The 12068-nt window shown below is 40.6% G+C and overlaps 1 protein-coding gene across 3 annotated transcripts in view; it reads right to left on the reverse strand.

Moving 5' to 3' along the window:
• The window catches only part of RPS6KA5 (ribosomal protein S6 kinase A5), a 180108-nt gene that overhangs the window by 42306 nt on the left and 125734 nt on the right, over positions 1-12068 (reverse strand). For all 3 annotated transcript variants that reach the window (XM_054026212.1, XM_054026210.1, XM_054026211.1), the window contains 3 exons: positions 11081-11242; positions 7262-7387; positions 6294-6427 (listed from right to left, as the gene is read on the reverse strand). In XM_054026212.1, the coding sequence (XP_053882187.1) occupies positions 6294-6427; positions 7262-7387; positions 11081-11242 (422 nt within the window). The remainder of the gene's footprint in view (positions 1-6293; positions 6428-7261; positions 7388-11080; positions 11243-12068) is intronic.

The following is a 12068-nucleotide window of genomic DNA, read 5'->3' on the forward strand; positions in this document are numbered from 1 at the left end:
TATCGTGGTCATACTTGGCTAGGAGCACACTGTAATTTGCCACTCGGAATTGTAGTGTCACGAAAGAATAGACCTTCTGACTGAAGAGGTCGAATCTCTTGTATTCCTTGTCCTGTGAAGTGGACCTGTACTGTGGTTGTTTGCCGCACTGATTTGTGGCCTCTGCTACTAAGGAGTTGGGTGGTGGGCAGGAAAAAAGGAAGTCCATACCCTTGGCGGGCATGTAGTACTTCTTGTCCGCCCTCTTGCATGCTAGTGGAACAGTAGCTGGTGTTTGCCGGACTGTCTCCGCCAGTTACATGATGGCATCATTTACGACAACGCTATTTTAGAAGTCAACTATGTCTGTAGAATTTGGAGGAGTTTGTGATAAGTGTCCTGAACCCTGGGATCTCCTGACTCTGAGCTACCCTTCTGAACAGTTCTTGGAACTGTTTGAAATCATCTGCTGTGGTGGGAGGTAGGGGCATTAATACTTCCTCTGCTGATGAACAAGAGTTATGTGCAGATGATGTTATGTCCCGCTTGGTGCCCTCTTCCCTCTCATCCCCCGTTTCCCCCTGGGCTTCCGAGATCTCCATTACAGAGGATGGTGATCTGATTTCACCTCTGGGTGGAGTTGAGGGTCTGTTGTCACGAGTCCTGTACACTGCCCATGGATCCCAAGATGACCATTGCTTGGGGAAGGGCATAGGTGGGCACATCCATGATTATCTGTACCATGGTTGCATGCAAGAGGCCTTTGATTTCATGGGTCCCCCAAGGTGGTCTGTATTCTGTAGGTGAAGAATGGTGTGAAGAGAAGACACCCTCTTTCTGGTGGTCATCATCTTTGCTTGAGAATGGTGGGGTGGTAGACGATACTGCTTGGTCTGATGCTGTACGCTCAGGGGAGCCATCGGTGCCAAAGAGCAGGGACTGCAGCATTGAAAAGACCATGATGTCTTTTTGTTGCAGGAATTTCTGTGGTGGTGTTGGTTTCGGCACCATCGGTATCCATGTCGCTATTTTAGGAGGTACCATGGACTGTGCTGATGACTTGTAGCTCGACTTACTTGGTGTGAACAGTGCCATCTTTGCTCTGTCTGTTGGTACCGATGGGGTCGTCGGAGCTGGTGGTGGAGGCACAGCCACTAGTGAGGGTCTTGACACCATGCCTCTCACCTGTGTGGTCAGTGCCGTAGGGGAGGAGACAGTCTTAGATCTCTGCCTTGACTCCTTGTCCTTCTGATGGGGCTCAGCAGAGGTCCCGGTGCAGATGGTGCCGGAGGTTCCCCGTGCCTCAAGGTGCTCACCCAGGGGTTGATCGGCACCGAGGACAGCGACCTGGCAAAAGACTGTTTCTTTTTATGAAGCTCTCTTTGCAGAGAGGTCATGGCTCTTTTCCATGATCTTTTAGAGGACTGAGCGTTGTCCTTAGTTGAAGTGGATGTGCCCGGGGAGTTCCCTGTGGAAGGAGTCTGTTACCCTGGATCGGAGGCCAGTTGGAGAAATTTCTCATCAGAATAAGTTTTAGATGGAGGTCTCGATCATGCCTAGCCCTCACTTTCAAATTGCTGCAGTGAGTGCACTTCTGGGGAATGTGCAAATCACTGAGACAGTCAACACAGAGAGAATGGCTGTCTGAGATGGGCATAGCTTCGTGGCAAGACCCGCATCTCTTAAAGCCTGGGAACCAGGCATTTTGAATCAGGTTATGTGTTCCCCACTCTGAGGGGAAAAGAAAAAAAAAATTGAACTGATTAAAACAAACTAAACTAAACTAACTATACTAGGAAAAAGCTAAAACTATTTCTAATTATATTTCTCTAGGTTTGAGAGAGACGTTGGCACATCGCCATGGAGTTCTATCTCAGGCCAAGGACGACTGAGAAGGAACTGAGGGGGTTGGACCGTGTGCGTGCTAGATGAGGTACCAACGGCACCAAGAGACGACTACTGCGCACACGCATCCCAGACGGACATGGCTACTGAAAATCTCTGATCAACAGTGGTTGATCACAGTGACATGGTTGAACACACTGACATCTGAAATGGAGCACCCATTCTTGAAGAAGAATCATCAGGTAACAATTATTTTCATTCTATACTGACGTCTCCCTGAATCCAAGACATGTGGGACATAGCTAGCAGTATGAAAAAATATTTGTAGGGATGGAGAGAAGATAGAACAGTGTTCCTTCTTTCCCCAAAATTAATGTTAATCTATCTTGGGGCAACTGCTTGAAGAACATTCCCACCAAAGGTTGCTTCTGTAGAGGGAAGGTCAGGTCTGTATTGATTTATAAAGGAGCTGATGGATCACCAGTTGCATCCTTTTTGACCTTGAACATGTCCCCTATATATTGCAGTTCCCAAGTTGTGCTCAAAATGAAAGGGTGTCACTTATGGCTAGGATTCTGAGGTATGTATTGTGGAGGAAAGACCCTATTATCATGTGGGTTTCCTGTAACCAAAAAGTGACAAACTGAACCACTTTGGATGGTCTTTTCATTTTACTTTTCATTTGCTGTTGAAAGTGATTCCAGGCTCTTAAGAAGAATCCCTTATGTTGTCTTATATTGTCTTGTCATTAGAGGAATCTCTAGGCATGAGACCAGAAGACTTAGGAGTCACAGTAAAGATGGATCAATAACATACAGCTCCATGACACCTCAGAAATCAGTGTCTGGATTTCCAGCAATACGAAGATTCTGGCTCTCTTTGCACCTATCTTAGACTCTTAGGTAGACAATAGTGTGATAAGGAATTGGGAAGCTCGCAAGAAGTAACCCAGATAACCCCCTCTGTGCTTCATACCTGGATTTATAATACATTTAAAAAAACAACTGGATGGAGGTGAGCCAGTTGTTGACATACTGGTTATTTGGGCTAGAAGCAGGGATTGAACCACTTTCCTGATCTGGGCTTTCATCTAGTGTTTCAGGTCCAGATTTTAACCAGGAATTGGAGTCACTTTTCTGGTACATTTGCTATGGATAGGAGCGAAAAAAGCGTCTGCCTTTGTATCAGCACTTGTAGTCCTTCTCAGACTTAACTGGAGTAGAGAGTAAATGCCTGGGCTGATGTGTGTGCAACTACCATCTTATCAATCTTCTCCCTGAATAAGAATCCTTCAGAATTGTGTGGCACAGATGATTTACTTATCTACTGTAGGTTTAAACCAGAGTTGGCACCTGACCTCTGAGTTTGCTGCCACAACTTTTGCTGCCTGCTTTATATAGAGTATGGATCTGTCCATCATGAACGCCGTAACTAGAGATATTTTCTTTAGTGCTGAATTGAATTCATCATGATACTGAGGCTCAAGCCTTTTCAAGTCTTTGCAATAACAAAGTATACGACTGTCTGTGATTTTAGCTCTAACAAAGTCAGTGAAGCTATAAGAGCCACCTTCTAAGGGTGGTTTATATCTTCTTGTGAGTGGGGTTGTTTGGGAAGAAATCACCCTCAGCAGGAATGACCATGTCCACTGTCAGGAATGCAACTTCTACATCAATATCAGGGAGCATAAGAAGAAAAAAATTAGATTCTAAGACCCTGGGCTTATCTAATGAGACTTTTCCCTTTGTCAGGCGTTTTCCATTCTATCCTAATGATTTCTTCTGAGGAGGTTGGAGGGGAATAGCAAATTCTGTTTTAGTTCTGACTGGGAGATATTTGCTACTGGCTTTAACCTGCTCATCCTTTTCCTTTAGCTACCACTTTCTTCCCCTTAGTTGCATACATGTCTGGGGGGAAAGAACCTTTCGTTTCTCTGGTTTTACAGTTTATTATGATCCAAAGGCAAAACTTCTGCTTTTTAAGGAGAGGTGCTAATGCAGGGGTGGGCAAACTTTTTGGCCTGAGGGCCAAATGGAAATTGTATGGCGGGGCATGAATGCTCATGAAATTGGGGGTAGGCATGTGCAAGGGGGGTGAGGGCTCAGGGGTGGGACCAGAAATGAGGAGTTCAGGGTGCAGGAGGGGGCTCTGGGCTGGGGCAGGGAGTTGGGGGTGAGAGCTCCAGCTGGGGGTGCGGGCTCTGGGGTGGGACTGGGATGAAGGGTTTGGGGTGCAGCAAGGTGCTCCAGGCTGGGGCAGAGGGCTGGGGTACGAGGGTGTGTAAGGCTCTGGCTGGGGGTGCTGGCTCTGGGGTGGGGCCATGGATGAAGGGTTTGGGGTACAAGAGGCGGCTCCAGGCTGGGATTGAGGGGTTTGGAGAGTGGGAGGGGAATCAGGGCTGAGTCAAGGGATTGGGGCGCGGGGGGGAGTGGGGAAATCAGGGGTGCAGGCTCTGGGCAGTGCTTACCTCAAGCAGCTCCCAGAAGCATGTCCCCCCCTCTGGCTCCCACGTGGAGGCACAGCTAGGCAGTTCTGCACGCTGCCCTGTCTGCAAGCGCCGCCCCCGCAGTTCCCACTGGCTGGGAACTGTGGCCAATGGGAGCTGAGGGGGCGGCATCTGCAGACAGGTCAGCATGCAGAGCCACCTGGCCACACCTCCACATACTACGTAGGAATCTGAGGGGGATCATCCCAGGAGCCGCGCAGAGCAGGAGACGCCCCTGACTCCACTCCCCGGCTGGAGCACAGCAAGCCCCCGACCCCACTCCCTCGCAGGAGCTGAGGAATGGATTAAAAGGTCTGACTTTTTGGGAGGGGTGGGGGATAGAGTGGGGATGATGGTGCACCTAATCAACTGAAATGTAACTAGAAGAAGCAAAGGGAGAACATCCCTAAGGGAGCTTAGATGTTTATTTTAGGAAGAAAATCTGAAAAGATGCCAAAGTCTTTACTATGTGACTCAATTATTCACATGTGGATGTAGTATAGGACCCTGGAGCTTTTCCCTTTATAGGAGACTGAATCAAGGTGTTCAGGAGTTTTAGACTTATCCTTGAAGAATAATGAGCCTGTGAGGGGAATCCAGTTTGCTGAATCCCAAGAGCTGAAAAGGACTGACCCATATTTCAGGGGAGTCTCGACTGAGGGAGTTGTTGGGGGTTGTGGCATGCACAACTGGTGATGGGAGAAACAGAAGTCCCAATAAGCTCTCCAGTTTCTGATCTCCGTAAAAAGCTGGCAGTAATCTTTGCAGGTGGACCAACTCTTACCTTCAGCTTGCTCCAGCCTGCACTGGCATACTTGGGGGGCGGGGGGTAGGGGAAAAATAACAAGAAGGAACTCGTTATGTGATCCTATCTAGGGACAAAGCCCCTGAAAGTTTAGTCCTGTAAGGGAAAGGAAAAAGAGTAGAGAAAAAGATGTTGCTCACTATCACCAGAGTCAACTTTAAAAGCTAGTAAATTAATGGATAAGGAGCACTGAACTCATGCTCTGTTTGCACCAACCAATACAGAGAATCTGGCATAAAGGCATAAGGGGTGTAGTCAAATCCCAGAGCCTCAAGGACAAGTTTGAACTGCCTCCAATATTTGCAGAAAGAGGTACAGCAAAATATCGCAGACTGGGGGGACTCATGATCCCAAAGTGATCATCTATCTTTCTATCTGGTTACTAAATATTCACACTTCCCCAACCCTTCCCTTCCTTGCCAGCAGTCTACAAACGGATAAGCACAATTGTTTCAGTGACTGCTGAGGAAAGGAAGGTAACAACACATTGAAAATAAAATTAGAATTCTATTCATTCTAATTCATCTGCCACTGGCATTCTGGAATCAGAGAATCACAGAAAGTAGGTCAGCTGCCCCCACAGTAGTGTTTCCCTTGTCCTGGGCCCCACAGTGAGTCAGGAAAGGGATACGCATCATCCCTCATTGGCACAGTTGAGCTTCTCTCAGAAAGTTAATACAGCCTGAGATTATATTAACTTTGTGCTTGTCTCTGAATCCATGCTGGGGATCCCCAGATCAACTACTGGCTTTATGCTGCCTGGAAGCTGGCTGGGGTGCAGGGAAAGGTGCCATGGACTGCCATTCAGATGGCTCTGACCTTCTAAAGATCCCAAGTGGATCCAGAGACTCTGTGAGAGGACCCAGCAAACTATTCTGCTGGGAGAGGAACGTAATGGGGGCACAAAACAACTGGGAACAAATCTGCACAAGAGAAGTATTATGAAGGTTTCTTTCCTCTTTATCCCATTCTGCAACAGGCACAATAGCCCCAAACTTCAAAATCTTCCACTTAAAAAAATTCATATTACCGTATAATGCCTTTTGAATTCTCAAAAGAAAACTGATGTTTTAAACCAACATTTTTTTCACATGAAAAATTCAGTGAACATTATTCTAGTTCATTGGTGATACTAAGCAAAAAAAAAAAGTTTCTATCGTCTTAGTAAATATTTAATACCTTTTGCTAATTATTTTTACTGCATATTCTTGGCTAGTTTTCTTGTGTAAACACTTTCGACAGATGGAAAAACTTCCTTCTCCCAGTGGTTTCTCTTTCAGATCCAGTTCATAGTGATGATAAAATGGAGAGTCCTGTCATGAAACTGACTGTATTTAGTTCTGTGGAATACTTTTGGTAGTCAAAGACACATAATAAATTTTGGTGATAATTATTCATCTGCGTTTAAAGATCCAAAAATACAGTTTTAAAAGAGATCTCATTTTGGTAAACAACATAGTATAAATTAAGACTGTCTGAGAATAATAATGTGCAATTATATACATAAACTTCTCTAATGGTGCAGAGGACACACATATTTAAGATACTTTATACAAAAATTCTGAAATAAATTTACTATCAGAATAACTTTATCTACAAAAATATTCAGATAGTTCCAGGGATGATTTACAGATATTGATCCACTAACTGTGTGGTTATTTGGAGATACAACAATGATGGTCCTCATACAGAATCTATTTCTAGCTGTATCTACCTATGCAAATATAAGCAGACGTATCAAAGAAAGAGAGATGTGAGTTACTAATTGCAGCAGCTTTGAAAACATATACTTACGTAGGGGGAGTACCATTTTGACAGTTGAGTAAAAGTATTGTTAACATTTTCATTGCTCTTCTGCTGGTAAGGTGGTGTCTCTGATGTGATTTTTAACAACAGTTTTTCAAGGCCGGACTCAAGTTATTTCTTAACTATATGGTATGTAAATTAAATGCTCTAATTGGCAGAAGATCCATTAGCAGACAAAGAGCAGATAACTGCATAATGACTGTAAATTACTTCTCAACAACTAATTAGTACTTCAGCCTCTGGGCTCAGAATTTATTTAGCCTAGAATAAAATTATTACCTCGTAAATCATAAGCATCTTCAAATTATCAAGGGTTATGTTTATTTAGATATTATCATTACCTTCGTCATAGCACTTCTGGCAATAGTTGTAACTCCAGGTCTTTCAACTCCCATATGAAATTGAACAGGATCTACTGTGGCTGCATTGCGTTTAAACAAGATAGAAGGAGCAACAAAAGAATATCCCTACAGAACAAAGACAGAAAATAAATGTAAAATCTTAAGGTTGTCTGTATAACATATAATGCAGACAGTAAAAAGTAATCTACTGAAAAATGGGTAAATGTCATTATAGTCAAGGTAAAAATGCAACTTCATTTTAAATCAATAGAAAAGTGCCTTCCTGAAAGAGGTTATACAATCTTCTTTCTTTAAAAAAAAAAATAATAATAATAATAATAATAAGAGATTGTGTAAAAAAAAATGCTCAGAAAATCTGACTCACAGATTCAGTTCTTTTTCACTGGTGACAAAGGTTCATACTTCAAACTGGCTAGCTTCTCAAGACACCTATAGTTAAGGTATCAAATAAGTTTACATTATGATGGGGCATATGTCTAAAAATTGCTTTAAATGGCCAAACAAAAATGGTATGCTGCATTGTTAGTGGAGTAATCTTCAGTTAATATGTTCAATATATCTAGCTCTACAGGAAATTCAAATAAATATTTAAAATTTAAGATAAATATCTTGAACATTATTTGTAGCACACGGAAATATTATAATGTTGATGTATTTTTGGTGGACGTATACCCAAATAAGTTGGATTTCTCTAAGTGACTAAGCAAATAAAATCACTTAAAACAGCATGGATACTTCATAAACAGGGAAGGTTAATTCCCTGTAAATAATAATATATCCAAGACTACAGGTGTAATAGTGACCTGTTTATGATTTTTAAAAGTCTAATTTCCCCCACAGTATATATTTAAAGTGCTTGTTTGGTCAATATTTTTTCTTAAGTAATTTTATTTTGTGTATTTGGAAAAATAAGTGACACTAATCTTTTAGAAAACAGATATTAAAGTCTACAAAAATTGAAAGTTATTTAATACCACACAAACCATTCAAATATAACATCCTATATTTTTTTTCAATTTCCCAGTGGACTACATGTTGAAAATAGCATTCATTTATGTTCATAATAGACACATACTTTAAAGAACACAACTTAAAGTAAATTCAAAGATATAAATGAAATATGTGACCAAAAAGAATTTACAAGGTGTCTGATAAAATTTTCAAATGCACCTAAATCTTATTGAATTTTTAAAAACATGTTTTAGGTGCTCCTGAAAATTATTCCCATCCTGAAATATTATAAGAGCTCAAATCATTACATATCGGAAGAATTCCAACTGCAGGAAGCACAATAAGAAAAATTTCTGAGTGTATTTTTCACCTGTGTGGACAGCATATTGGTGGATTGCCATTTTCTGTGGAAACATTTATAGGCCCAGGGCCAGAGGGACAAAAATCTGCAAGATTTTGCCTCTATCGTCTCCTCGCTGCATCCACAGAGGCATATGTCCTGAGGTAGAAGTACAGTGTATCGAAGATGGCTGACACTCCCCTTCTCCTTAGTCTCCTCCTCGCCTCCGAGGACATGGGAGATCCACACGAAAGGCAAAAGCAATTAATTAGGGCTTGACAGCCCTAGTACTAATTTGTAGTAGGGCTGTCAAGCAATCAAAAAAATTAATCGTGATTAATCGCACAATTAAACAGATTAATTGTGCGATTAATCACACTGTTAAACAATAATCGAATACCATTTATTTACTTTTTTTGATGTTTTCTACATTTTCAAATATATTGATTTCAATTTCAACACAGAATACAAAGTGTACAGTGCTCACTTTATATTCATTTTTGTTACAAGTGTTTGCACTGTAAAAAGACAAAAGAAATAGTATTTTTCAATTCACCTAATACAAGTACTGTAGTGCAATCTCTATCATGAAAGCTGAACTTACGAATATTGAATTATGTACAAAAAACTGCATTCAAAAGTAGAACAATGTAAAATTTTAGAGCTTGCAAGTTCACCCAGTCCTACTTCTTGTTCAGTCAATCGCTCAGACAAAAGTTTGTTTACATTTACAGGAGATAATGCTGCCCGCTTCTTGTTCAAAATGTCACCTGAAAGTGAGAATAGGCATTCTCGTGGCACTATTGTAGCCGGCGTTGCAAGATATTTATCTGTCAGATGCGCTAAAGATTCACATGTCCCTTTATGCTTCAAACACTATTCCAGAGGACATGCATCCATGCTGATGATGGGTTCTGCTCAAAAACCATCCAAAGCAGTGCGAACCGATGCATGTTCATTTTAATCATCTGAGTCAGATGCCACCAGCAGAAGATTGATTTTGTTTTTTGGTGGTTCAGATTCTATAGTTTTCGCATCAGAGTGTTGCTCTTTTAAGACTTATGAAAGCATGCTCCCTACCTTGTCCATCTCAGATTTAAAGGCACTTCAGATTCTTAAATCTTGGGTCAAGTGTTGTAGCCATCTTTACGAATCTCACATTGGTACCTTCTTTGTGTTTTGCCAAATCTGCAGTGAAAATATTCTTAAAACGAACAACAACATGTACTGGGTCATCATCCGGGACTGCCATAACATGAAATATATGGCAGAATATGGGTAAATCAGAGCAGGGGATGTACAATTCTCCCCCAAGGAGTTGAGTCACAAACTTAATTAATTCATTATTTTTTTAATGAGCATCATCAGCACTGAAGCATGTCCTCTGGAATGGTGGCTGAAGCATGAAGGGGCATACGAATGGTTAGCATATCTGGCACGTAAATACCTTGCCATGCTGGCAACAAAAGTGCCATGCAAATATCTGTTCTCACTTTCTGGTGACATTGTACATAATAAGAGGACAGCACTATCTCCTATAAATGTAAACAAACTTGTTTGTCTTAGAGATTGGCTGAAAAAGAAGTAGGACTGAATGGACTTGTAGGCTCTGAAGTTTTACATAACTGCACTCAAAAACAAAACAATGTAACAAACAAAAAAAATCTACATTTGTAAGTTGCACTTTCAGGACAAAGAGATTGCACTACAGTACTTGTCTGAGATGAATTGAAAAATACTATTTCTTCTGTTTATCATTTTTATAGTGCAAATATTTGTAATCAAAATATATACTTTGATTTCAATTACAACACAGAATACAAGATATATATGAAAATATAGAAAAACATCCAAAATATTTAATAAATTTCAATTGGTATTCTCTTATTTAACAGTGTAATTAAACCTGCGATTATTCGTGATTCTTTTTTTTTTTTTTTTGAGCTAATCACGTGAATTAACTGTGATTAATCGACAGCCCTAATTTGTACATAGGAATAATCAGACAAAACCAGCATTCCAGTTATCAAATAGATTAATTTGCTTCTGTATTTGGTTAAAAGAATCTGGTAGCAAAGATATTTCCTTATGTAATAGACCTGATCCTGTCCCACTGAAATCAACAAGAGATTTGACATTGACTTCCTAGGGGTAGGATTGGGCCCAAAAATGACACTAATGAAATCTAATTTTTCATATGTAACAGTGGTTAAATGAGAAACATGTATTATACAATAATAAGTACACAAGAGTGTAACACTGGCTGTTCATTAAACTATCAACTTTACTAATGATTAACAATTTCTATCCTCAAGATTTATATAAAAAGTATAACATAGCATAATTTATCTGTTAAAACTACATTAACGATCCAATTCTGAACATCGATTCTGTATTCAACTCCCAATAACTTCAATGGCAATTGCAAACACACATGGCAAGGACAAAATCTGGCCATACATGTGGGAAATGCATCTTTTAAGGGAGTTGTAATATTCTACAATTACCTGAAATATTCTCTCTGAAGTTTGTGGTGTGGCTGCAGGAGAGTATGTGGGATCCATTTCTGTAAACTCCTCTGCAAAGTTACTAACGTCCAACTCATCCCGGATTACTGGTTTAAACGGAGCTGGTATTTTTTTGGCAGCTAAATCGTCCCAGTTTATTTTCTAAACCCAGAAATAACAAATGAACTTTGAATCAAAATGTAAATTTAACAAGACAGACATATTAAAAGGAGAGATTAATATTTCCAAATTGAAACAGCCCCTGTTCACTGCTTATAGAAGTCAAGAAGAACTGTTGAGGCTATGTCCCCTTATATATTCCTCAGGTTGGAGGCAGAAGAACTAAGCAGCATTTGTGCATAGCCATATGGACACTGCTCTCAAAAAAAAAATGTCTGATTGTGTGCTGAAAATGAATACTTCACTTAGAGCAGGGATCTGTCCACACAATGTTTGAAAAAAGTAAACATCCATCAGTTATAAAAATAATTCCCCTACCATTGTTTTGAACAAATCTATAGCCTAATGCAAAAAAAAAATGGCAAATTGAAATATGGCAAGGAAATAATGCACAATGAGAAAAGGCACCTGAGTCTTCCAGTGAAAATGGTTCTGATTTCACTCAGTTATGACACATTGAAAGGGAAATTTCTTACCTGATAATTTTCTGTTAGCAGCTTCTCTCAGAATTCATTACTAATGGATAATTCCCCCCCCCACACACACACACCTGTGGAATTTGGAGATTGTCCGATGTTGTTGCTAGAAGGCCCAAAATTAAGCTCCACCCTTCAGCTCAGGCCACCAGAACGCTTCTTCCACAGCCACAGAAACAGTCCAGAAACTCATTATTAGCACTAAGAGAACATGATATAATGTATTAAATTGGCCTCAAGACAATATATGTCTGTCTCCCTTTACAGAAAATTTCAATTTATACTCTGGTCATTTACCAGACTACCAGGTGGGTTGAATTCAGAGAGAAGCT

The sequence above is a fragment of the Malaclemys terrapin genome, chromosome 4, assembly GCF_027887155.1.
Source record: "Malaclemys terrapin pileata isolate rMalTer1 chromosome 4, rMalTer1.hap1, whole genome shotgun sequence".
Taxonomy (NCBI): domain Eukaryota; kingdom Metazoa; phylum Chordata; order Testudines; family Emydidae; genus Malaclemys; species Malaclemys terrapin.